At 39.1% G+C, this 27,762-nt stretch overlaps 1 protein-coding gene across 5 annotated transcripts in view; it reads left to right on the top strand.

The window, feature by feature from the left end:
• SLC12A1 (solute carrier family 12 member 1) overlaps nt 1-27,762 on the top strand; it is a 103,713-nt gene that overhangs the window by 39,174 nt on the left and 36,777 nt on the right. For all 5 annotated transcript variants that reach the window (XM_045059366.1, XM_003987165.3, XM_045059363.1 and 2 more), the window contains 8 exons: nt 8,868-8,952; nt 11,391-11,542; nt 12,685-12,792; nt 13,111-13,234; nt 15,020-15,121; nt 17,267-17,422; nt 20,806-20,905; nt 21,688-21,799. In XM_045059366.1, coding sequence (XP_044915301.1) covers nt 8,868-8,952; nt 11,391-11,542; nt 12,685-12,792; nt 13,111-13,234; nt 15,020-15,121; nt 17,267-17,422; nt 20,806-20,905; nt 21,688-21,799 — 939 coding nt within the window. The remainder of the gene's footprint in view (nt 1-8,867; nt 8,953-11,390; nt 11,543-12,684; nt 12,793-13,110; nt 13,235-15,019; nt 15,122-17,266; nt 17,423-20,805; nt 20,906-21,687; nt 21,800-27,762) is intronic.

Below are 27,762 nucleotides of genomic sequence, written 5' to 3'. Positions count from 1 at the left end.
TTTCTCCAAACAGTTCTTTATTAATAATGGTATCTTCTGATATTGTCACATCAGTTCTATTCTATCGTATTCTTTGAATACTGGGTGCAACCTACTGATTGATTCCATGCTGTAATTGATGAGGAAAAAGAAGCTCAGATTTGGCCATTGAGGTTGCAATAGCAAAAGGACATCAGAGTGGACACGTCTAGTGGGTCGCTAGATTCATGAGTCTGGAGCTCTGGAAAGGATCTTGGACAGGACTGGGAGCCATGGTGTGGATGAGTTCATCCAGGTCTGTGCAAAGAGAAGAGAGAGAAGAACCAAGACAGTGCCCAGGGACCCTCAAAATATTAATGGTAGAAAAGGAGTCCATAAAGAAAAAGGGAAGAGCTATCTAAGAGGTAAGAGAACTCAATAGAGAATGGGGTCATGAAGATCTAGAAAGGAGAACACTTTGAGAAATAATAATTAACATGACCAAAAGCCAGAGTGGCCTGTATTTCTCTGAGTGAAATCAGAAATACCACAACATAAGAGATTTATTTCAGATTAGTAAGCATGTATTATTTACACACTATAGGGATATGCAAGATGTTACCTCTGTTCACAGCCTCAGAATCCTTCACAGGATGGCACTTCAGGCTGCCAGTGACAGTCAACAAGTGTTGGCCCAAGGGAATGCTACAAAGTTCCCACCCTGAACTTTCCATTTGTTAACTCACTAATGCATAATCTGTAAATATGTTCCTAGGAGAAGATTTGGGGGGTACCCAAATCTAATCAAGACAGTTAAGATGTGGTTTCAGAGATGCAAGATTAGGACGTGGTTGACACTCCAAAAGCAGCAGTCTAATGGATTGCTGTGTATTCTATCTTAACAAAAAATATATATAATATTTAATTTTAAAAAGGTTAAAGAAGGTTCGATTTTTAGGTAACTGCTGGGGAGATGGAAACTAACATTTAAAGTAAAAACTAAGAATTTGTCAAAGTCCTGGTCCCTGTCTAGGAGAAAGGGAGCCAGAGCAGACAATGTGAATATATGATTATTAAGATACTGACATCCTTATTTATACTGGGTCCAGTCTGACTCTCATGTATATTGTAAGTAAGTAATTTCACAGTTTGTAGCAGATAGTTCTACATAAGAACAAAGTTTTCATGTTTTAGGTACACAACTGCCTTTTATTGCCACACCTTTTATCCTTACATATATTTCTTTATTCCCACTTAAATTAATATTGCCTTTATTCACTTAATCTTTGCATTCCACTCAGATCATAAGAAATAGTTAATCTATAAAATAAAACTTGAAATATAGCATGAATTGGGAGATTGAGAGGGACCCATTTCAACCACAATTGTATTTTTCTTTTGATGTGTTGCTCAACTGCATCTATTAGCTGAAATCACTTTTGGAGATAATAGTTCGGAAGGAGAAGGCTGGGTATACATGTAGCAGAACCAACCCTATGTGCAGATACTCCTTTTTTTATTTTTTATTTTTAAATTTTATTTAAATGTAAGTTAGTTAACATATAGTGTAATAATGGTTTTAGGAGTAGAATTCAGTGATTCGTCACTTACATATAACAACCAGTGCTCATCCCAACAAATACCAACAAGTGATGGTAACACCCATCACCCATTTAGTACATCCCCCCACCCATCTTCCCTACAGCAACCCTCAGTTTTTTCTCTATATTCAAGTCTCTTATGGTTTGTCTCCCTCTCTGTTTTTATCTTATTTTTCCTTCCCTTTCCCTATGTTCATCTCTTTTGTTTCTTAAATTATACATATGAGTGAAATCATTATATTTATCATTCTCTGACTGACTTATTTTGCTTAGCATAATACATTCTGGTTCCATCAGCATTGTTGCAAATGGCAAGATTTCATTCTTTTTGATTGCTGAGTAATACTCCATTATATATATATATATATATATATATATATATATATATATATATATATACCACATCTTCTTTATCCATTTGTCAATTGATGGACATTTGGGCTCTTTCCATAATTTGGCTATTGTTGATAGTGCTATTATAAACATAGGGGTGCATGTGCCCCTTTGAATCAGCATTTTTGTATCTTTGGATAAATACCTCATGGTGCAATTTCTGGGTCATAGGGTAGCCCATTTTAAATTTTTTAGGAACCTCTATACTGTTTTCCAGAGTGGCTGCACCAGTTTGCATTCCCAACAATAATGCAAAAGTGTTCCCCTTTCTCTGTATCCTCACCAACATCTGTTGTTTCCTGAATTGTTAATTTTAGTCACTCTGACTGGTGCAAGGTGGTATCTCAATATTGTTTTGATTGGTATTTCCCTGATGATGAGTGATGCTGAGCATCTTTTCATGTGTCTGTTAGCCATCTGGATGTCTTCTTTGGAAAAGTGTCTATTCATGTCTTCTGTTCATTTCTTCACTGGAATATTTGTTTTTTGGTGTTGAGTTTGATAAATTCGTTATAGATTTTTGATACTAGCCATTAATCAGATATGTCAATTCCAAATATCTTCTCCCATTCTGTTGGTTGCCTTTTAGTTTTGTCGATTGTTTCCTTTACTGTGCAAAAGCTTTTTATCTTGATGAAATCCCAACAGTTTATTTTTGCTTTTGTTTCCCTTGCCTCCAGAGTCATTTCTAATAAGAAGTTGCTGTGGCTGAGGTCAAAGAGGTTGCTGTTTGTTTTCTCCTCTAGGATTTTAATGGTTTCCGGTCTCGCATTTGGGTCTTTCATCTATTTTGAGTTTATTTTTGTGTATGGTGTAAGAAAGTGGTCCAGGCTCATTCTTCTACATGTTGTTGTCCAGTTTTCCCAACATCATTGCTGAAAAGACCTGTTTTTCCATTGGATATTCTTTCTTGCTTTGTCAAAGATTAGTTGGCCATACATTTATGGTCCAATCTGGGTTCTCTATTCTGTTCCATTGATCTATGTGCACCGTACTGCCTTGGTGATTACAGCTTTGGAATACAGATTGAAGTCCAGAATTGTGGTACCTCCAGTTTTGGTTTTCTTTTGCAACATGATTTTAACTATCCGGGGTCTTTCCTGGTTCCATACAAATTTTAGAATTGTTTGTTCTAGTTCTGTGAAAAATGCTGGTGTTATTTTGGTAGGGATTGCAATGAATGTGCAGATTGCTTTGGGCAGTAACAACATTTCAACAATATTTGTTCTTCTGATCCATGAACATGGAATGTTTTTTCATTTCTTTGTGTTTTCTTCAGTTTCTTTTATAAGCTTTCTTTAGTTTTCAGTGTATAGATCTTGTACCTGTTTGATTAGGTTTATTCCTAGGTATTTTATGGTTTTAGGTACAATTGTAAATGGGATAAATTCCTTGATTTCTCTTTCTGCTGCTTCATTATTGGTGTATAGAAATGCAGCTGATTTCTATATGTTGATTTTATATCCTTTGATATAAATTTTCTGAATTCATGTATCAGTTCTAGCAGTTCTTTGGTGGAGTCTTTTGGGTTTTCCAAACAGAATATCATGTCATCTGCAAAGAGCAAATCCTTCCAATTTTGATATCTTCTGTTTCTTTTTGCTGTCTGATTGTTGAGGCTAGGACTTCCAACACTATGTTGTACAACAGTGGTGAGTATAGACATGCTTATTGTGTTCCTGACCTTAGAGGGAAAGTTCTCAGTTTTTCTCCATTAAGGATGATATTAGCTGTAGATCTTTCATATACGATCTTGAGGTATGTTCCTTCTATCCCTACTTTTTGAGGGTTTTTATCAGGAAAGGATGCTGTATTTTGTCAAATGCTTTTTTGCATCTATTGAGAGGATCATGTGGTTCTCATCCTTTCTTTTATTAATGTGATATATTGATTTGTGGATGTTGAACCACCCCTGAAGCTCAAGAATGAACCCCACTTGATCATGGTGATTACTGCTTTTAATGTATTGTTGGATTCCATTTGCTAGTATCTTTTTGAGAATTTTTGCATACATGTTCATCAAGGAGATTGGTCTGTAGTTCTCCTTTTTATTGGAGTCTATCTGGTTTTGGAATCAAGGCAATGCTGGTCTCATAGATGACTTTGGAAGTTTTCCCTCCATTTCTATTTTGTGAAACAGCTTCAAGAGAATAGGTGTTAACTCTTCTTTAAGTGTTTGTTAGAATGCCCCTGGAAAGCCATGCAGCCTGGGACCCTTGTTTATTCAGAGATTTTTGATTATTGATTCAATTTCTTTACTGGTTATGGGTCTGTTCAAATTTTTTGCTTCTTCCTGTTTCAGTTTTGGTAGGATATGTCTAGGAATTTGTCCATTTCTTCCAGATTGCCCAGTTTGTTGGCATATAATTGCTCATAATGTTCTCTTATTTTTGTTTGTATTTCTACAGTGTTGGTTGTGATCTCTCTTTGTTAAAATTTTATTTACTTATTTATTTAACGTTTATTTATTTTTGAGACAGAGAGAGACAGAGCATGAATGGGGGAGGGTCAGAGAGAGGGACACCCAGAATCCGAAACAGGCTCCAGGCTCTGAGCTGTCAGCACAGAGCCTGACGCGGGGCTCAAACTCACGGACCGTGAGATCACGACCTGAGCCGAAGTCAGCCGCTTAACCGACTGAGCCACCCAGGCGCCCCTATTTATTTATTTTGAGAGAGAGAAAGAAAGAGAGGAGGGGAAAAGAGAATGAGAGACATCCCAAACAGGCTCTACATCATCAGTGCAGAGCCTGACATAGGGCTCAGACTCACAAACTGTGAGATTATGACCCAAGCAGAGATCAACAGTTGGATGCTTAAACAACTACACCACCCAGGCACCCCTCTGCTCTTTCATTCATGATTTTATTTACTGGGGTTCTTTCCTTTTTCTTTTTGATAAATCTAGCTAAGGGTTTATCAATTTGGTTAATTCTTCCAAAGAACCAGCTCCTGGTTTTGTTGATCTATTCTACTATTTTTCTTTTAATTTTGATATCATTGATTTCTGCTCTAATGTTTATTATTTCCCTCTTCTGCTGGTTTTGGGCTGTCTTTGATGTTCTTTTTCTAGCTTTTAAGGTGTAAGGTTATGTTGTGTATTTGAGACCTTTCTTCCTTCTTTAGGAAGCCCTGGATTGCTATATACTTCCTTTTTATGACTGCCTTTGCTGCATCCCAGAGGTTTTAGATGGTCATGTTTTCCTTTTCATTGGCTTCCATGTACTTTTTAATTTCCTCTTAAATTGTTGTTTAACCCATTCATTCTTTAGTAGGATATTCTTTAATCTCCAAGTGTTTGTGGTCTTTACAATTTTTTTCTTGTTATTGATTTCAAGTTTCATAGCATTGTGGTCTGAAAATATGCATAGTATGATATCAATATTTTTGTACTTGTTGAGGGCTGATTTGTGACCCAGTATGTGATCTATTTTGGAGAATGTTCCATGTGCACTCAAGAAGAATGTGTATTCTGCTTTAGGATTAAATGTTCTGAATATATCTGTTAAGTCCGTCTGCTCCAGTGTGTCATTCAAAGCCATTGTTCCCTTGTTGATTTTCTGCTTAGATGATCTTTCCATTACTATTAGTGGGGTGTTGAAGCCCCCTACTATGATGGTATTGTTAGCAATGAGTTTCTTTATGTTTGTTATTAATTGATTTATATATTTGGGTGCTTTAAGTTTGTGCATAAATATTTATAATTGTTAGATCTTCTTGGTGGATAGACCCCTTAATGATGATATAATGCCCTTTTTCATCTCTTATTCCAGTCTTTGTTTTAAAATCTAGTTTGTCTGCTATAACTATGGCTATTCTGGTTTTCCTTTGAGCTCCATTAGTATGATAGATGGTTCTCCATCCTCTTACTTTCAATCTGTAGATGTCTATAGGTCTAAAATGAGTCTCTTGTCTATATGTAGGCAGCATATAGATGGGTCTTATTTTTTTTTTTTTATCCATTCTGATACCCTACGTCTTTTTATTGGATCACTTAGTCCATTTACATTTAGAGTGATTATTGAAAGTTAATGAATTTATTGCCATTGTGTTGCCTGTACATTTGATGTTTCTGGTGATGTTCTCTGGTCCTTTCTATTCTTTGCTGCTTTTGGTCTTTTTTGTTTTGTTTTGTCTTTTCTCCACTCAAAGAGTCCCTCTTAAAATTTCTTGTGGGGCTGATTTAGTGGTCATGAACTCCTTTATTTTTTCTTTGGGAAAAGAGAAAGGAAAAAAAGTTAAAAATTAAAAATAAAACAAACAAATAAACAAACCAGCAAACAAAATGAAACCCAAATGAAGTTACATCCAGTTTCCCCTAGAACTGAAACTTTGCAGCACACTATAGTACGTAAATTAATAAGTGGAAGGGATTTGTGTTGGTCTTCTGGGGGATATGCCTGGAGGGTTCAGGTGGGCAGGGCTTGGTGTAGTAGCTCTGTTATGCACTTAGTGGTGCTGCTTAGCTTACTGAGGTTGATACACGTGTGCACACTAGAAGTGAAAATGGCTTCACTCAGCTCCTTAGTCTCTGGTGCAGGAACCACATGCCCTCAACCAGCCCACAATCAAGCATCCTCCTTTGTCTCAAGCTTCTGTCTGATCCTGCCTCTACCCTGTTTGCGTCCAAGCTGCCTGCCTGCCAGGTAGCACTTCCCTCCAGAGTTTTATCTCAAATGGGGCTGTGTTTCTAAACCCCACACTTCAGAAACTCCCATGGTTTTCTGGAGGACTCTCTGGGGGAGGATCTCACTGAGCAATGGCCGGATGCTGGCTTGCCCCAGAGAATGTTCCTGCTATCGTGCAGTGGCAGACACCCAGAGTTTATGGCAAATCACAACATACAACTGGCACCAGGTTTTGCTGTCCTCTGGCATCTTTGTTCTAATATCATTAAACGTGGCCACTCCCTGGGGTCTGTTGGGACCTATGCCTGTGGGGAGGCCATATGGCTTCTACCAAATGCTATCCAATCAGGGAAACTGCTTCTCCCCATGTGACCCTTCAGACCATGCTGCCTGCTCCTGGGGATTCACCCTACTTTTTCACCAAAGCAATGCTAGGCACTGAGCTTGAAACTTCAGACTCTGAGCTCCACTGTTTATAGAATCTTGGTGGTATTGAAACCCTCTCCTTTCTCCCCTTTAGTGATTTTGGGGAACAGATTTCTTGTTCAATCCCCTGCGAGTATTTTCTCTCTCTCTCTCTCTCTCTCTCCAGTTACTTTCAGGGGGAGTGCTTTTCTTGTGCGATCCCCATGCACTGCACTCTGCCTTTCTCTTTCTCTGTCATTTCTCCATGAAAATGGATCCTTACCCTCTGTGGCTCTATAGCTTTTCTCTCCCCCAATTCACTTCTCCACACCGTATACCTGCCAAATTCACTGGCTCCAATTATGCAGGATTGTTGCATTAATTCTCAGATCAATTTCCTGGGTGTTCAAAATGGTTTGATGCTGATCTAGCTGCATTTCAGGGACGAGACAAGCTCAGGGTCCCTTACTACTCCACCATCTTAACTCCCCTGGGCAGACATTCCTAAAAGAATGGGGAGGAATTAATGATCACATAGTGGCTCCATAGGACTGGCATACTCCCATTAGGGGAAAATTTGTTTGTATATTTTATTTCCATCTGTGAGGTTGGGTTTACATTTACCATGACTTGGCCTCTCTAATGAGTTGTGTGTTTTTTTTTAATGTTTATTTATTTTTTGAGAGAGACCGAGGGGGGGGGCATGAGTGGGGGAGGGGCAGAGAGAGAGGGAGACAAGAATCTGAAGCAGGCTCCAGGGTCCAAGCTGTCAGCATAGAACCCAACCAGGGGCTTGAACCTACAGACTGTGAGATCATGACCTGAGCAGAAGTCAACACTTAACCTACTGAGGCACCCAGGTGCCCCCCTTTTTTTCTTTTCCCTCTCTGATGGATTTGATCAGCAGATTTAAGTTAAAAACAAAAACAAAAAAATCTCAAACTTTGGCTGCATTTACTGCTTATTTGTATTGATAAATCTCAGGTCCTTTGGTGGGGGAACTAATATCTACCGAGATTGTGCCTCCTTCAATTCAATATTTATTGACTCCTACTATATGCCAGGCATTGTCCTGTATAAGCAATGAATACATTAAAATCTCTATTTAATAATCCCTGTTAAGTTGAATTCAATTATTTAGAAGTTATGCTGTGTGGAAATTGATTATGATATGACTTAGCCCCCAAAATGGGATATAAAATGGTATATTATATATGATGTCAGCTCAGCTCAGTGAATTTATATACATTCATAAGCAAGAGAAAAGCCCATTTTCTGGTATAAGCTTAAATTTGCCTCTTTCTTTATGCCTGCTTATGAAAATCAAATATCTCCCATTGCAGTCATTCCTGAACTAGATTCCAAAAGGGAAATTTGAGGGGTTGGAGAATTTAGTACATCGTCCTTTTTGCTTAAAAGTTATTTTTTTTTAAGCAAGCCTATGCTTGGTACAAAACTAATACACACACACACACACACACACACGGATATTCTCGATGTGTATCAATGTGTGGGGTGTGTTTGGGGTCTTTCCCCTAATACTTTAAGGTCGGATACATCTGCATGAAATTCCCAGGGAATAAAAGGGAGGGAGATGCATTGGTGAGTGATCTAACTAGTTTACTTTTCTATAAAAACTCCGTCCTGGACAGTTAGCGATCTCTTTCATTCAGCACGAAGATCTAGAGGTTTCTTTATTCACTCTGAACACGTGAACACCTCCAGAAAAAACTCAAGCTCATCATTTTGCCATTTGCTTGATCTTTTCTTTACAGTGTGCCTCAGGAAGGGTAGATGAAAAATTTGAAATATAGTAATAACCCCAAGTCATTTCTGTTTCTTATTACATTGTCTCTTCATCCCACCACATTATTTTTTCAAAGGATCCCCAAGATGCCATCCCCAGAGGAACCATGCTGGCCATTTTCATCACCACTGTTGCCTACATAGGAGTTGCTATTTGTGTAGGTAAGTTGTATGTCTTTGGTGTAAGAATTCCAGAATTACAAGGAGTCTAGTCCTTTCATGTCCAGTGGGCTTTCAATGGATCATAAGTAGAAAGTTTTTTTTTAAAGACAACATTTTTATTCCCCTCTGGGTGCTCTAGGGGTTTGAATGCAATTAAGCCATAATATAGGTGTCTCGGGGTCAGGGCTAGGATAGAGTTAATAAGATTGTCATTCTGCCTGAACACAAAGAGAATCCAATTTAGCTACTCTAGGTGATAATCCCCCCTGCCAAAGATGTTTTGCACCCACCCAGCACCCACCTCCCTTGTCTTGGGAGGGAGGTGAGAAACAGCCAGAGAGAAGAAGCCAAAAGCAAAACAAGACAAAAACAAAAAGGCTTAGGAAAATATGAAAGATCTAGAATTGATGACTGTATCTCCTCCTTGCACTAACTGTCCCTAATATGGAAATGTCACTGTCACTAGTTGGCAGGAAATCAGAACAAGACCCAGCTGCCAGCAGTGTGGGTGGCCAGCCCCCACATTGCTCAGTGAACAGAAAATATGTGAATACACCTGCTGTTCCTAAGCTGACTTTCATTCCACCTGGTGCCTGCAGCCACACCTCCTCCTGGTTGGGGGTCACTTCATGCTTATACCATAGTAGGAGAGGAAGCAATGTGGAACATTCAGAGAAGAAAACTCTTTTCTGTGCACTGCACAGAATATAGTTCCCCACTGCAGAAGCCCGGATGACCATTTTGCTGAAGGGCACATCCCAGTAGTCCTCTACTTAAAGGAAATTGGGGAACTGCATTTATCTTACTTTGGTTTGTGGAGAAAAAAGCAAAACAGTTAACTTAGATTCTTGCTCCTCTCACTGTCTCTTATTTGAGGAAAATGGATAATGTTAGCTATATTGCTGTGGCATTTTCAAGTTTAGTTACATGTAAAGAGATTTTATTCCAATACTTTAGAAAATTGACACATTTTTAAATGACATTGAAATCACCTTAAGTTAAATTTCCCAAATGGTTTTCTATCTCACATGAAGTAAAAATGAAGGAATGAGTAAAGTTATAGACCTGATTTCAGAGAATCTTTCAGTTTTTGCCTGGGGCGGAAAATCTGTTTCTATGCTTTTCCCTGGAGAGGAGGATAGTCATGAGGTCTATAGCCTGTCATTAGTTATGGTTCATGGCTTGGCTTCACTGAAATTTGGGGAGTTGTATAATGCAGAAGCCAAAATATATGATTCAGAAAAGTCAGCTCAACATAAAAGAACAAAGCATAAAGGTAAAATCTAGAATGGATAGTTTTGCTTGGTAACCAACATCCATGATTTCAACTGTTTAAGCAGTCCTGTCATGTTATGTTTACTGTGGTGGGGAGAGAATGGGCCCTTGTATGAATTGCATCACCAGAGAAAGATTACCACCTGACAGGGTACCTGTCACTGAGACCTCTCTTGAAGTTAATAGCAAGGGATGATGACTCCTACTGGCTGGAGTTGGAATTGCAAAATGAACAGTTTCATTGGTTGGGATTTAGTTTGCAAAACATGTATCCTTCAGGTGGTTCAGAAAAGTTTCTACATATATCCCATGTATAGTCATATATTTCAATAATTCTATCAAATACATAGTGGCAGAGATTATAGTTATAAAATTCTTAAGGAAAGTCAGTGATTAAAATATCTATCAAGAATCTTTAAAAAGTTCATAACTCCATTTCTAGGAATCTACCCTAGAGAAATATGTTAAAATATGGAAGGAAATTTTGTGTACAAAGGTGTTCATCATAGAATGTTTATAGTAGAAAATAACAGAAATACCAAAATGTATAAAAATAATGGAATACACTGATATTTGATAGAATATTATTTGACCATTAATAGTACCAAGGAAATCTTAATATTTTATCCCCCATTTCTTTATTATTTAAACCATTAAAATTCTATATAAAGTAGAATTATAGCTATGTTTAAATAATTATGAAAGGACTATCATTAGTTGAAAACAAGGGCTCAGTTCTCTTAATTACCAAATTCAATAATGCTACCCCTTGGTTCTCTCACCGCTGAGAAAATAAATCCTTCTACCTGCAAAACACCTGATCAGTAGTACCAAACCAGATATATGAATCGAATACATATTATGTGCAAAGCATTGCCATGTGCATTTCAGAAAGTAATAGGGTTCCAACCCCCAAGTGTCTTAAAGAGGTAGGTGAAAGCTTGGACTTAAAGCACCCAAGGCAGTGGAAGTGGCAGCTTGTTAGAGACAGGGGGCGCTCTCAAGCCTCTGAGAATGGGAACCTCCAGGTACCTGATCCCAGAATGACAAGAGAGGATGGCAATGGACCTGCTCAGACTCAAAGTAAACTATGATTTCAGAAGAAAACCTTATAGGGGGCAGAACACTTATAAAGAAATGACAAGCCATGGTTGTTTCCCCAGGAGCCTGTGTGGTCCGAGATGCCACTGGAAGCATGAATGACACAATCATTTCTGGGATGAACTGCAATGGTTCAGCAGCCTGTGGGTTGGGCTACGACTTCTCAAGATGTCGGCATGAACCATGTCAATATGGGCTGATGAACAATTTCCAGGTTTGAATGACCAAAAAAAGTTGATTGCTATTTTCATTTGTAGAATGTCATGTGGAGTATAATGAAACTTCTGACTTTGCAAATGATTGATTGTGGATCCATTTGAATTCAGCAAGGAACAATTCATGAGTGAGGGAAGGGAACCCTATAGGCATTATGTAGTGGCAAATCCTGTGGTTACGTTTACTGTGGTGGGAAGAGAATGGGCCCTTGTATGAATTGCATCACCAGAGAAAGATTACCACCTGACATTATGCATCTTCCAGTCAATTATGAAAGATTCCATGGCGGGGAGAAGGAGAGACTTAGATAGTTAGCACTTGGAATGCACGTTGTGCATGGACTTCAGTTTAGGAAAGGGCCCCAATGTGGTCCTGGAGTGCCTGGAAAACAAGGCCAAGAAGGAAATTGTGAGTGGCAAAAGGGGAGGTAAATGAGGGGGGAGGAAGAAGGGAAGTTGGGAAAGCTGCAGAACTTGAAACATCAATTTGTCTGAATGATTGGTGAGCAGAGGGAGAGGCAAATTTGTCTTGAAGGCTTCATTCGTACATTTTAACAACCAACAAAGAGAAATTAACTCAGTTGAAGTCATTATTCCAAAATATGCCTTAAATTGATAGAATCTCATCATGTCTAAGATCTAAAATTATATTTAATGATCACAGAGAAAGCAAATGTTTCAAAAGCTTCTATGTGCAGGAAGAACAAGAAAGTCTAAAGCTTTTCGGAAAACCAGTAAACAACTGAGCCCTCCCCAAAACTTATTTAAATACCAGTTCCTACTGGATAGGATTTCCCATTGTCCAGGAAACATATGCCCAAAAAGACAGGGGTAATGTTGTCAAAGTCCTTGAAATCATTTCCTTATTTATTCTTTCCAGTATCTTCTGGATGTATTGTGGTGAGCATTTCTTATTGTTATAAACAATGACAACAAAATGGCCATGTCCATTTTGAAAAAAACAAATATTGAGGAACTCGAGAATGAAGCAGGGGCGGGGGCAATCTTGTTAGAAGCAATTAATTTGTAAAGGAGATTCCAAATCACAGAAAGTAGAAAGGGAAGCATTTGCATAAAATTTTGACTTTCTTTTTTAATTGTGTGATGGATGAGTCTCCTTACTGGAATGTCTTTTCTCAAGGTCATGAGCATGGTGTCAGGGTTTGGCCCCCTCATCACTGCTGGCATCTTTTCTGCAACGCTGTCCTCAGCCCTGGCCTCTCTCGTCAGCGCACCCAAAGTGTTCCAGGTGATACAAGCACAAGAGCATGTTCCTCTCCCTACGTCTGTTTCCACTAAACTTGGATCAAGCTGAAATACTCATTCTCACGAGCAATCATCTTCCATCATTTTCTGAAACAGTTTAACGTTTGCATCTGGCTCAAATGCTGTCTGCCACATAGTCAAGATCGATTCAAATAATATAAAGAATGATAAACTGCAGTGTTAACTTGTGCCTATATCATGTACCACTTCATCTTTCCCCAAATCTTCTTGTTTGAATCACCTAGGGAAAATGACTGTGCATAGATATAAATGACGAATATCTCCTCTTCTTTTCCATTAGGCACTGTGCAAGGACAACATCTACAAAGCCCTGCAGTTCTTTGCAAAGGGATATGGGAAAAACAATGAACCCCTGAGAGGATACATTCTCACTTTTGTTATAGCCATGGCCTTCATTCTTATTGGTTCGTAGTTTTCTCTTGCTTCCTGAAAGCCAAGGAATTCTTCTGATTACTGTTAGGGTTTTCTTTTTAGCTTGACGAATTGCCTGTTTTATGTTTAATATCCCAATTCAGATAATTGGAGTCTGTCTAATCCAAGGAATCCTTGTGTGTAGAGAGCATTCGAGGACTTGAGGTAGACTTTGAATCTTCTTTGAATCTGAATGTTGGAAATCCATCCAACCAAACGCAAGAGAATCCTTCCTCCAAGCTCCCTGATATTGTGTAATTCCAGAGTCTTCCCCAGGTGCCACTTGTCTCCACCTCTCCTGGTTTGGCAGCTAGCTGGAGAATTGAAGTATCATTTTCAAAATATGGTCCATTGACCACTTATATCCGAATCCGAATCACCTGGGGTTTGTTAATGTGCCAGGTTTTGAGACCCAACCCCAGAATTAGAATCAGTGTCTCTGGAGATAAGGAATCTGCATGTTTACAAGTTCCTCAGGAGATTTGTAGACGACTAAGGTTTGAGAACCACTTACCCAGACTGTAATCTCGGCTTCCTCTCCAAAGTGATATAGGAACAGCTGCACAATCTTGGAGAGGCACATTCATCAACTTTAGCCTGCACGTTCCTCGTTCCTCCCTAAGGTGCTACCATTGCTGGTGAGCCTATCAGAGGAAAAGAAGCCAAAAGCAAGGCCATGATAACTGTGCCTAGAAGGGCAGAGCCTTCCTCAGCACAGTGGCACTAAACAATAAAGGCCCCTCATCATCACATGAACTCAGGAAGTGACTGTAATTCCTGAATCCTCATAAGATTTCTACAAGGTTTAAGAGGTAGAAAATATGACTGTCTGTGTTTTTTAGATTTTTAAAAGATTAAATAAAAAGTGATTATTTACAGAAAAGCTTCCATTCTATAACTTAAGCATAACACCTCAAATCATTGCCCTATAATGCATTTATGTGATCGAATAGCCCAAATGTTAGCAAATTGTATAAATTAAATAATATCCTTAAAAATCACTGAGAACAGTGTAGACTAGCTTCATGGCACAAACTTCATGGCAGCCATTTTTGCCTATTCCTTGCTGGCATCTATGGTCTAGAATAACACCCAGATGCCACCTGTATTTGCATCACTGTGGTTGACAGATAAATGATAATGTCTCTGAATTATTTCCTATATCATACAGTAAACAATTCAGCTAGGATTAAATCATACTGGATATTTAGGTACTGGGGTAAAAATTTTCTGGCACACCTTGAGAGGTAGAACTCTCTAGAAATGTTTAAAAGGGGGGGGGGCAGCAAATGACTAGCAAGAGTTGAGAGTCAAGAAGAGTAAGTTGGGTATAGAGATTTCCAATTGGGTATTGCTGGTGCCCTGGTATTTAATCTGTCACACTGCAGAGCTTAGTGACACAGGAGAAAAATAATTTCTCCTTGTATCCACAGTAGACAAAGAATAGAAGATATGGTACCTCTGGACTACCTACAGGGGAGTTTATCATCTGCCCAGTCCCCAAACCCTCTACCCACGCCCACTTGAATTACAGGTCTTGCCTATTGTCTATTTTCTCATTGGTAGGTTTTCTTGTATCTTACTTTATGGAAACCCCGGCTGAAAAAATATTTTTAAATGAATGCAACCCCAAAGAAAAATCACTAACTTCTTAAACTTTGACAAATGCTAGCTATGTTTTCAATTTCCAAATAAAGTCAAGCTTCCAGGCTGTGACAGCTGTTCAGCCCCTGGTCTCATCACTCATATGTACATGCTCACTTCTGCTTCATTCACAGCGGAACTGAACACCATCGCCCCCATCATCTCCAACTTTTTCCTGGCCTCATATGCACTTATTAATTTCTCCTGCTTCCATGCCTCTTATGCCAAATCTCCGGGTAAGTTGACTTTTCGTAACTAAAATAAGCCTAAGAAGGCAGTTAGTTTGTCTCAATAAGATGAAATAAGTCAGTGAAAAGTGCTCAATCTGTGTTTATGTATTTCCTTATATCCTAGTGGGCAGCGTAATCCACTTTATTTTGGTGAGTTGGGGGGTGACTTCTGAAATAGAAAAAGAATCATTTGAGCAATGGCCTTTTTGACCAACCGTAAAGTCAATTTTCTCCTGCGGCAATAAATTATTCATTGCAAGAGAAACCACATTTATTTCAGCAGTAGAAAAACACCACTATTTATTTCCAGGGTGAAAGTGACCACAGAAGTGGAATAAATGTATATATTTGAAACTTCCTTACTATCAATTTGTTTCCTGCCCATGGTGCAGAAGAGAAGGATGAGTAGTTCCCATAATTACCTGCTGAGTACAGTCGATGCAGATTCGTATTGAAACCAGTGGCATCCCTGCCCTCCTCAGACTGTGGTTGAAAGTGGTGCAAAATTTCACGCCAAAGAACCTTCCCTGTCTAGTCACCTCTCACCTCTTCCTTGCTTTCATTCGCTATTAGAATTCCTTCTACCTTTCCACCAGAATAGATACTCGTCACAATTGACCTTCAGAAAGTTCTTCACCAGAGAGCCTTTATCAGGGATGTAAACACATTTCCACTCTATTAGGGCCTGCTGTGATCACAAGCTTCCTTTGCAAAACCTGCTGCCAATAAGACAAAATATGGACAGAAGGGGAGCCTTCGTCCACTCAAGGCCACTGGGCTTCAGAGGACAACTGAGGAACTTTTGTTTCTGTTGTGTTGTCTTCTTTTAAACAGAGAACAGAAAGTTCTAGTCAGTGAATACAACAAGTATAGAAATATGTGCCTCCATGCCATGTTGTGTTCATCTTTGAAAAGCAAGGTGAAATCATAGAGATGGGAAGGGGAAAGAGTGGAAAAGGAAGGAGTGAAAGAGGAAGAAAGAAAAAGAGAGAGGGGAAAAAAAACACAGAGACACATGGATACACAAACCCACAAAATGACACTCACACTGCCTCTGCCACACACACACACACACGCACACACGCGCGCTCACATACAGCCAGACTTGGAAAAATAAAGGCATTTCCAGGGATGTTCTCAATGTGCTATTTCCATCTGGTGGCCATTTCAGAAATTGCTCCTGAAGACTTTGAAGGCTCTGTTGTGTTTTGGCAACTCCAAATTTAATACGTATTTCACCCATAGACCAAATGCCCTTCAAATCAGAACTTCCCTAGCTGACCATACTGTCTTCCAGCTTCTTCACTGCAAGGAACATGGGAAACTCCCATGCATATATGAACCATGAGAAATATTTTCACTGTAAAATGTAAAACATTAATGCATCAGGTTTAAAAAGCTATTACAGAAAAACTTCTCCCTTTTTCTCATAGATTATTATTTCTGAAAGGGCAATCACTATCCTCTTAACATAAAGAAGGTAAAGACAGAGCTATCAGGAAGTTACTGGCTTGACTTTTGATGAAGCTCTACCTTCTCCATAGGAACAATAAGCCCGTTGTCTTAACCTCCTCTTTCTTGGGCCACCAAGGAGTGTCTCTCCCTCCTCCCCACTAGACCCTACTCTTTTCATCTCTCCTGCCTCCTTTTAACTCCTGATGGCATAGGTATCAGAGGCTTAAGATTTCATAGTTTGGGAAGACAATTGGGGCATGCTGGAAATACAAAGAGGCCATGAGTAACACATTTTTTATATTTATAGCATTCTTATTTACTATACCTTCATAGGCCAGGAACCCAAGGTCACAGAAAACTAATAACAGAATTGGGAACTTGACCTAAAAGTTCTGATTTTCATGCTAGGAAAAACTGTTGCCTGCAGCTAAAAATTTTTTTAAGTTTATTTTTGAGAGAAAGACAGAGAACTCAAGTGAGGGGAGGGGCAGAGAGAGAGGGAGACAGAATCTGAAACAGGCTCTGCGCTGTCAGGGCAGAGCCTGACGTGGGGCTCGAACCCATGAACTGTGAGATCAACACCTGAGCCAAAGGCGGATGTTCAACCTGCACCCCCAAGCTGCATTCTAATCATACGTAGTGGTATAAAGTAATAGTGTGAAAGTTTTTCTTATGCACTGAGATTTTTTATTTCAGGATGGAGACCTGCGTATGGAATTTACAACATGTGGGTATCTCTTTTTGGAGCTGTTTTGTGCTGTGCAGTCATGTTTGTTATCAACTGGTGGGCAGCTGTCATCACCTATGTCATTGAGTTCTTCCTCTATATATACGTGACTTATAAGAAACCAGGTAAGATAAGGACTGTACAGGAGGGGGTTTCAAAAGCACTCCCTAACTAACCATCCATTCAACAAATGTTTATTGAGCACCTCCTATGTGCTTAGGTGTGCTATGTGAACAGTGGATATTAAAAATATAACATAATAGTTAACCATATATACCATATATACCAAGCACTCCTTGAATCCTCACAATGATGCTGTATATCAGGTATCATTAGACCCATTTCACAGATGAAGAAACTGAAGTTCAAACAGTTGATCGTTTGTCAAGGTGACAGGATGAGCTAGAGCTGACATTTTGAGTAGAGTGTATGATACCAAACCCCATTATATCACCTTCTAAGAATCCTGCTAAATAAGATATAGTCCCTATCCTCAAGGAGTTCACTGACCCTCATGCAAGCAAGTAACCATAATACTATATAGGAAGTACCATGCGATGACATGAGTGAACTACTGAGAAAAGGAGAGGGAGCGATTAGTTCTGATTAGGGTTGTCCAGGAAGACTCTTCTGGTTCGTGGCTTGCATTCCCAGGACTAACACTCAGTAGGCACTTAATAAATATTTGTTAAATGAACAAATCAGACAGAGTCAGGGAAGATTATTCTGGGCAGAAGGAAAAGCATGAGTGAAGTTAGGAGGCATGCAGAGACATGGCTCAAGGCCTGTAACACAGATGGAGTTCTTGGGTGCTAAGGAGAAGGGGCAGAGGAGTAGCTTGGGCCAGATAAATACGAAACATAATGTCATGCTAGGGATTCAGTGAGCAACACGAAGCTGCCATAGATCATTCAATTAGAGCTGAACTTTGGGTGTTAACTTTTGAATCAACGAGAAGGATAGGCTGAAGCTGGGAGAAGCTAGAGAGCAGAGTGTGGTACAGAGAGGCCTAGTCTCGGGAGCCAGATGGCCCCCAGCCACCTTCCTATGTCCCCTACCTGTACTGCATAAGGAAAGTAGAGAGGCAGTAACTAGCTTAGAGGGATTTGTTTGCTGTTTTCTTTACTACTTTACGCATCAGGCATAATTTACATATGGTAAGATACATCCCCTTTAGATGTACAGTCTATAGGTTTTGACAGATTTACACAGTCTTATAACCACCACCACAGTCAAGACAGAGGACATTTCCATCATCAGCCAAAGTTCCTTCACACTTGTGTATTCGATCTCTTCCCCCCCTGACTCAGCCCCTAGTAACCACTGTTCTGATTTTGGTTGCTATAGCTTTGCCTTTTCAGAGTATTACATAGAATGATGCATTTTGTAGCCTTGTGTATGCTTCCTTTCACTTGACGGGATGTTTTTAGATTCATCCATGTTATTGCATGTGTAAGTGGATTGTTCATGTATGTTGAGTAGTAGTTCGTTGTATGAATATATCTGAAAAATTTAAGAACTGCATCCACCAGCTGATGGACATTTGGGTTGTTTCAAGCTTGGGATGATTATACGTAAAGCTGTTATAAACATGCACACACAGGACTTTATGTGGACCTCTGTTTTCATTTCTCTAGGAGTGGGATATCTAAGAGTGGGTTTTCTGACCATCTAGTGTGTGTATATACATTTTTTTTAAATAAGAAACTGCCAAGCTGTTTTGCACAGAAACCATATCATCTTCTATTCCTACCAGCAAGGGATGAAAGTCCTCATGCTCCACATCCTTGTCAGCACTTAGCATTGTCAGTTGATTAAAAAAATAAATAAAACTTTCTAATAGATGTGGAGTCCTATCATTATGACTTGCTTGCATTTTCCTAATGACTAATGATATTGAATATCTTATTTGCCATCCATCTATCTTCTTCAGTCAAATGCCTGTTTAAATCTTCTGCCTATTTATTTTCTTGTGCCTATTTGTTTTCTTATTATTCAGTTCTGAGAGTTCTTTATATACTCTAGATGTAAATCCTTTAGTGGTACGTGTTTTGCAAATATTTTCTGCAAGGCTATGACTTGCCTTTTCATTTTCCTTACAGTTTGTTTTGAAGAACAGACATTCTTAATTTCTTTTTTAAAAAAACATTTATTTATTTTAGAGAGAGAACACAAGCTGGGGAGGGGCAGAGGGAGAGAGTGGAAGACAGAACCTGAAGCACGTTCTGCGCTGTCAGCACGAGGCCTGATTCCAGACTAGTCTATTCCCTGCTTTTAACCAAGTCACCTTACTTTTTTGTTGTTGTTTTCATTTTTTTTAATGTTTATTTTTTAGAGAGAGAGAGAATGATAAGTAGCAGGAGAGGAGCAGAGAGAGAGGCACACACAGAATCCAAAGCAGACTCCAAGTTCTGAGCTGTCAGCCCAGACCCCCACACAGGGCTTGAACTCATGAACTGTGAGATCATGACAGTTGGATGCTTAATCGACTAAGCCACCCAGGCGCCCCTCTTAATTTCTAGAAAGTCTAATTTATCATTTTTTTTTATGATTTGGATTTTTGCTTCTAATCTAAGATATCTTTCCCTAATCTAAAGTCACAAGTTTCTTCTAAAAGTTTTAATGTTTCAGATCTTAAATTTATGCCCATTATCCAGTTGGAGTTAATTTTTACACATGGTATGAGGAATGGTTCAAGGTTCACTTTTTGCTTATAAATATCCATTTGACTAGTAGGAGTTTTATAAGAACAAAATAACCTAAGGTATGCTAAATACCTGGTGCAATCAATACTAACTCAATATTAGTCTTTTTTTTTTTTCCTCCAGATAATTATTCCCCACCATCTCCCTGCCTCTTCCAAGCAAGACTAGGGAGATGACTCTATCTACCATCTGGAGTAAGTCTGTACATTCCCATCAGGACTGCCTCTTATAAAGTTTAGAGGCCCCATCTAATATTTAATTTATTTAAAAAAAATGGTAGGAGATGGTAGCACTTCCCTCCCTTATTACAAAGATCAGGCCCTAAAACATCAAACTAAAATGCTTGCCAAACTCTCTTTATAGATACCCAAGAGGAAGAATCCCTGAGCTATTCAGTTTTACTATTCAAAATATAAAGATTGCTACACACTGTGTTTACAGAAATGCCTCTTTTCTTTTCAATTCAAGAATTTATGAAGACCTTTTCAATTTACTTAGGGACTAACCTTTTCCAAGTCTATCCACTTGCAACATGGTTGTCACATAGCCTCTCTCACCAAGCAAAATTTCTGGAGCCGAATCTTTAAAGTCTGACCCTTAGCTGGAAAGAGAGATCTCACTTCTAAGAATTCATAAAGTGTTCATAAAAGGACACAATGCTATCTCTAGGAAATGCCACATTGTGTTTTCTCTAATTTGGGCACTCCTCACTGATGAGATAGCCAAGGAAAATCATAGAAGGCAACAGCTTACACAGAGGGAAGGTCAATGCTTTTAATGCCAAATTCTTCCATTGTCCACAGATGTGAACTGGGGCTCCTCCACACAGGCTCTTTCTTATGTGAGCGCGTTAGACAATGCCCTGGAATTAACGACCGTGGAAGACCATGTGAAAAATTTCAGGTAAAGTTAACCTCTCAGGCATCTTGGCATCGCTCTACATTAGAAGTGGTTTTCCTTTATGGGAGACAAATGCACTGGAGTAGTGATACACTTTATGGGTATATTCTCAGAATAGGCAGTCCTACAAAACTGCCTCATTTTCATGACAACACCTCTATGAATGAGTGTTTCTTCTCTTCCACCCTGAGCTATGCCCACTCTCAACTACAAACCATCATAATGCCAGGTGTCACCTTCCATGCACAGAAATAGAGAGGTGATCCAAGAGTGTGATTTTAGAGAGATGTTCCCAAATCCCCCAAAACCTTAATCATTGGTGCTGTCTTGGTTCAGCTTAAGGCTTTGTGGCTTACTGAATTCTCTTAGGAAAAGTAACATTTTAAACTCTTCATTAGTTATATCTTATTTTGAATGGAACCTGAAAAAAAATGAGCTTTGCAAGGAAGATGAAGGAAAGCAGCATGAAAAGGCCAGCTGGAGAGTAAGAGGTCACATTGGGGATTTAGGATAGGGTAGCATCTGGAGGGAAGAAAACAGGGGTAAACCCAAGACCACCTGTTTTGTACTTCACATTTCGCCATGACTAATGAACTAAGAATACAAAGATGGCAAGATGAACAGGTAGGATGACTCAAGAATTCTGATGAGAAACCCAAGAACTATTTAGGGGAGAAGTTGTCCCATTTGCCAAACACTCTGTTCCTGCCATTTCCATCAGGGTTGTTCTGGTTCATAGGCTTCTTGAAACGGCCAGTTTCACGTCTTCTTTTCTCCATTTCCAGGCCCCAGTGCATTGTCTTAACAGGGGGACCGATGACAAGACCTGCTCTCTTGGACATTACTCATGCCTTTACCAAGAACAGTGGCCTTTGCATCTGCTGCGAAGTCTTTGTGGTAAGAGCCACTTCATCCCAGGAAGGTGCTTTCCCTCCCTGCTCACTTTGTGTTGTTTTAGGCGAGCCAAGTGCGCACAGGCAGTGATAAGAAAATGGCAAGGCAGTTTGGACAGGGGCCCTTTTCCTTGATTCATAGAGCAAGGACTAGCAAAGTCCGTGATCCTGAATTTAAATAAGTAGATAAAAAACGTTTCAGATTTCATGGGAGACCAACTAAAAGTGATAAATATTTCCAAATGATGGCCTTTGAGACAAGAAAAAGAGAACTGGCTCAGAAATAGAATGAAGGCATTTGGGGTGGTAACTGTCCACAGAAATATAAAAGCACGGAATGAGCCAGAGAGTACTATTATATAGATTAACTGATGAGGAGAAAACCAGACATAATGTCCTGAAATGACAGCACATAGAATTTAGATTAAATATTTGGATAAAATTGATGACACTACAGATATCTAGGGAATTAAACCAAGTTTCCCATGCCTTAGATAAACATTTGGAGCTGAATGAATTCCTTTTTTTTAGGAAGTGTGTAGGAGACTAATGATAACTTATTGATGGTTTTCCCAGGAGGTATTAAAAGTAGATGCTAAGAATTTAACCATGATTCTTGACCAATTACCAATCTCTAAAGTGAGGAGAAAGCATGAAAATTCTAATAAAATAGTAAGTCTAAGTCCTCCAAATCAGCCTATCTCTACTTGTGTTCCCATAGCAATCTCACACCTTCTACCCCCATCTCTACCTCAAACTCTGTCTCTGTCTCTGTCTCTGTCTCTCTCTCTCTCTCTCATACACATACACACAACTCAAAATTCTTAGCTCCTTCAATGTATTTTTATAGTAACTATCAATTCTTTGAAGATTTTTCCTAGTTTTTCTTATTTGAGGTGTATAACAGCCTAGTGAGGTGGGAAGGAAAAAAAGAATGCCTTTTTTCGTTTTATTGGTTGGAAAAGTGAGATGCAAGAAAATTGAATTATTGCATAGGGTCACATGATAAGAAAGCGGCAGAACCAGGATGTCAGTCCAGGCCACCAGACTGTGCTCTGCGTTACCCCATGAGGAGAAAGCCTTAGCAGACTTGTGTCCTTGGGAGTGCTGATAGAATCAGGTACCACTACCCAAACTTCCAGTACTTGTCAGGAATAGGGCTGTCAGTAAGCCGTGTAACTCTGGGGCCAGTCAGCTGTGCCATGATGCAGGGACAAAATTTACCGCACATCATCATGACCAGCACTTAGGCATCTTTTTATACTTGGCAGTACTCTAATACTTGCTGTATGAAGCAAGTTGGTCACATTCTCCTTCCTTTAAGTGCTCATATGCTAGTAACGGAGACAATAGAACTCAATGCAATTATCCAGAAGGGGAGTAGAAGGCACCCTACCAACTACATAAGATTGACAGGTTAAGTAATGACCAACTGTGACTCCAGAGGATTTTTAAAAATCTTATCAAGCACCCTTCTCTCATATTATCAACTTTTGTGCCCTGGATTACTGAATTTCATTTTGGTCAATATAATACAAGAGCTGGTTTTGATGGAATAAGCAGTTTGGGATGTTTTTCTTCTCCAGCAGTTTAGAGAAAACTTAGTTTAGCAGGCAATAAAAAATCTTTAGGACAGAAGAAATGAACTGAGAGTATGAACAGTCCTATATTGGCAAGGGAGAAAAGGTCTTCTAATAGAGACAAGAGATATTGCTTTTAATTAACCCTTTGCTGCTTTCACTCTAATAAAAGAGCGTGATTGTGGACTATCACGTGAAGTAAGCATCCTTGTCTGTGCCTCCAATAGCCCTGTTGTCTGACAGGTATATTGGACCACATTATATATCATTGTGCTGGTCTCTCTGAGTAAGGCCCATGAGTCATGCTCCCAGGTCCTGAGGTTCTCTCAGGGACAGGAAATAGTTACTGAATCAGTTAATGACTTTCCAGTTAGTTACTCTCTGTGAGCTCCTGGGGCTGCAGATGCTGTCAGCATTTTTCAACTCTAGACTTAGTCGTCAATCATCTTTGCAAAGAAACAGATGGAAAGTGACATGGGGGGAGGTCAGCATACCACTAGAAAACTTTTTCCGAAAGCACAGTTATTGGTGTTTAGGCCAACCTATGGGAAAGGTCAAATAAGAGAAGATAATGTTGAGAGGTGACAATGTAGTTTTTAACTCTGGGAAGCTGGTGCTCATGGGCTTTTGAGACACATGGTCAAGTTCTGAATCACTCTTTGCCACCTGTTAGCTGTGAGTCCCTTAGGTACATAATTTAGTCTTACAGTGCCTCGATGCTCTTTCTTTTTTTAGAAAATGGGAAGAATAATAACAACATTAGCACCTGTGTTACAAAGCTATTGTGAGAATTCTATCAGATGATCTTTCCAGTGCCAGCTCAGCATCTATCAAACAGTAAATGCTCAATTAATTGTAGTTGTTACTGTTGGTATTGTTATTTTCATCATCATTATTTTTGGTATACCATAGTTGCCATTTCATTCCAAAAATCTATCCCTTTCAACAAAACTGGAAGCATCCTTTCTTAAGGAAACCAGATCCAGACACTGGATTTTTGGACTTTTTTAGGTACCCAACATGATCATGATAGAACAATAAGATACGTATTCCTGCCAACTAATCATAGAATAGCTGGCTTTGTGCTCCAACCCTCTGCTGGCCTCCAGTTATTTAAGAGCTAACTTGAAATGTGGTGACACTACAAGGAAGGAGCAAGACTCAGAGCTCAGTGGTATTTCGATGCTGGTGGGTCGATGGAAAGTGTGTGGCCCAGCTGCCATTTTCTACAACAGAGACATTTTAAATTTTTTAATGTTTATTTATTTTTGAGAGAGAGAGACAGAGTGTGAGTTGGGGGAGGTGCAGAGAGAGAGAGGGAGACACATAATCTGAAGCAGCTCCAGGCTCTGAGCTGTCAGCACAGAGGCAGACGCCGGGCTTGAACTCATGAACTGTGAGATCATGACCTGAGCCGAAGTTGGACGCTTAACCAAAACTGAGCCACCCACGTGCCCCTACAACAGAGACATTTTTAAAGGACTAGACATCATAGCCCTCAAAGCTGCTGAATTGAATTGAAAGAGTTATTCTTTTGGCTGAACCCCAAGCCCCCACTGTATCCTTCCAAATATTCAACTAACTCTTACACTCATCCACCAGAGCCTCTTTTTCCTTCTTGCTTCTTTGCTACAAGCCTTAAGATTTCAGAGGTACCTTCATCAGGACAAATATGGGCATCTCTTTTAAGGAATCCAGCTTGGTAACTTAAAATGCTGGCTATTCTTCTTTGAATTACCACATGATAAATCATTGATATACTTATATCCCAGGAGGCTTTATATTGAACAAAAGTAGGGGCACCTGAATGGCTCAGCTGGTTAAGCGTTTGGACTTCGGTTCGGGTCACGATCTCACGGTTCATGGGTTTGAGCCCCCCGCATTGGGCTCTGTGCTGACAGCTCAGAGCCTGGAGCCTGCTTCGGATTCTGTGTCTCCCTCTCTCTCTGTCCCTCCCCCGCTCACGTTCTGTCTCTGTCTCTTTCTCTCTCAAAAATATAAAACATTGAAAAGAAAATCGGAACAAAAGTAATTTTCTTCTTCTGTGCTTCATTCTTATCACCATAGAAAGATCAGAGGGAGTAGGACTCCACCTTCTAGTATCTTCTCATATTGTCAAGCATAGTCTAATTCAGGGGTTCAGCCACAAGCAAGTATTAAGTCAGGGGTTGCAATCTCCACCAATTCTACCCTCTTTTCCCAACATAAAAACACATTGCCTTTCTTTGTCAATTAGTCTCCTCACTTACCTCATTCATAGGAGTTAGAGCGATAATAAAATCAATCATTACAATAATTTAGTTTGGGTTTATGTACCCTTAGTTCTCTGGGTATACCTTGCTCAGTTGGTGCCATCTCACATTTACCTTCCCCGTGCGAGAAGGCATCGTGCATGCCGCAACAGTCACTCACTCACATACTTCTCAGCTTTAGTTGAAAGGCAGGGTAATTTTTATGAAAACAAATCAAAGACAAATATACTTTAAAGATGGAAACTTGATCCAATTGATCTGGGATTTAGAATGCAAATCAGATAAAGCCTTTATTGCCCCCCAAATGCAATACTTAGCTCTTTTCTAAATTTTGTTTGTCTTAAAATTGCAAAAGACTTTCAAGTGTACGGTGGTATCTTTTATTAAGTACATTGTGCTGTTCTGGTGGCTGAAAAATAAAGTTTTTTTAGATTGTTTCTATTTTTTATTTTGAAACATTAAGAAAAATATTATGTCGAAACATATGAAATTTACATTTTTGTCGGTCCAAACTGTTGAATACAGGCAATTTCATATGATTAGACTATATAAAATAAAATGACACCCATATCCTACTTCTTTTAATTAATGACTGTTAACATTTTTGTCATAAATGTTCCTACTCACTTTTAAAATGAAATAAACCACAGCTCAAGCTGAAGTCCTTGTTAAAACCACTTAGCACATGGCTCTCTCCCTCTCCAAAGGCAATGTTACCTGAGGTTTGTTGGCATTCTTCTACTCATTTCACATAAGTGTGCCAAGGTGTAGATCTATTTTGGTTAATGTTTGCCTACTCTTTCACTTTCCTTAAACCTTGATTGTCCTGCTCTCCTCTCATGGTAAAGGAGATGACAGATAGCTTTTGACCAGCTTCCTTACGTAGATCCCCTTTTAACAGAATTTCACCCTTACTGTTTTCCTTTCTCTCTTTTTTTTTTCTTAAAATTTAGAAAACATCTTAATAAAACCTAAAGCTCTATTTGAATTCAAAGACACTCTTCAGAAAACTCAGGGAACACAACCAACTCCTAACTCTGGCACAGCAGAGGGCAGTTCAAGCACAGATGAACCAGAGGAAACTAAAGTTTTCATTTTTTCTTCTATCTTCAACCTCTTCGTCTCAATGTTCACAACCACCAAGTTGATGCATTTTTATAGATGCATCTATTATTCTTTAGTCATCGAGGCTCTGTCATGACGTTCATAAGAGAGTGACATGGCACAATGCAGGAAAAATGAAATGACCTGAGAATGGGCACTAGGCACATGGTGAGATGAAATATGGACCAAATCGGAAAGGAAAAATTCTCTTTCCTACACTTCCAACCAAAGCGGCAATGAAAGCAAAGACAGAGCAGTAAGACTCTCAGTGTCTTGAAAAATGAAAGTTGGAAAGAACATTGCTTTTGGCCCAAATTTCTCTATTTGATCCTAATGATGTTGGAACTCATTCGCAAATTCTTTTCGTAATATTCATTTATTTGAGGTAGCATCCCATCAACTACTTCTCCAGACTAAATAATTAGAATCTCTTTACCCTTTTCTCAATCAATGTCAAAGTTATAATACGTACAAGACTTTTAGGGCTTCTTTGTTCAAATCCTGAATTAATTTATGCATTCATATTTTGGATCCTAACTGAGCTAATCTCTATAATATTTTAATTGAGTGGCAAAATCCATTTTTGTGACTATGACATATTTGAATGTTGAGAGTAATTATGTTCCAGTATGTGTTCCCTCTTTGTTAGCTTATTTTTCCTTACTACATTTGTATTGCAGCCTTGCCTCACATTAGTAAGTGTGCTACAATGATACTATAATCGCTTTTAGCAAAGAGAGATTCTGTCTGAAATATTTTTATGACTTCTCAATATGGCAAATTTAGGCATTAAAGTACATCTCTCTGTCACAATTAATGCTTAATCTGGATTTTTGTAACAATAATAGACATACATTAGACTGCATTTATTTAAATCAATGCCACTTTCCCCAGGGGTGCACAGTCATTGTGGTACAACTCAATATACTGATGGCCCAATACCTTTTCTAGCTGTTGGTTGTTCTTCTGTCACATGGATACTGTTACCATTGAGCCTCCCTGAAAAAATATCTCTTCTTTCTTTGCAGCTG

Source organism: Felis catus, chromosome B3 (genome assembly GCF_018350175.1).
Source record: "Felis catus isolate Fca126 chromosome B3, F.catus_Fca126_mat1.0, whole genome shotgun sequence".
In the NCBI taxonomy this organism is placed as follows: Eukaryota; Metazoa; Chordata; class Mammalia; order Carnivora; family Felidae; genus Felis; species Felis catus.
The sequence above is the reverse complement of the archived record's forward strand: the minus strand, read 5'-3'. Positions and strand labels throughout refer to the sequence as shown.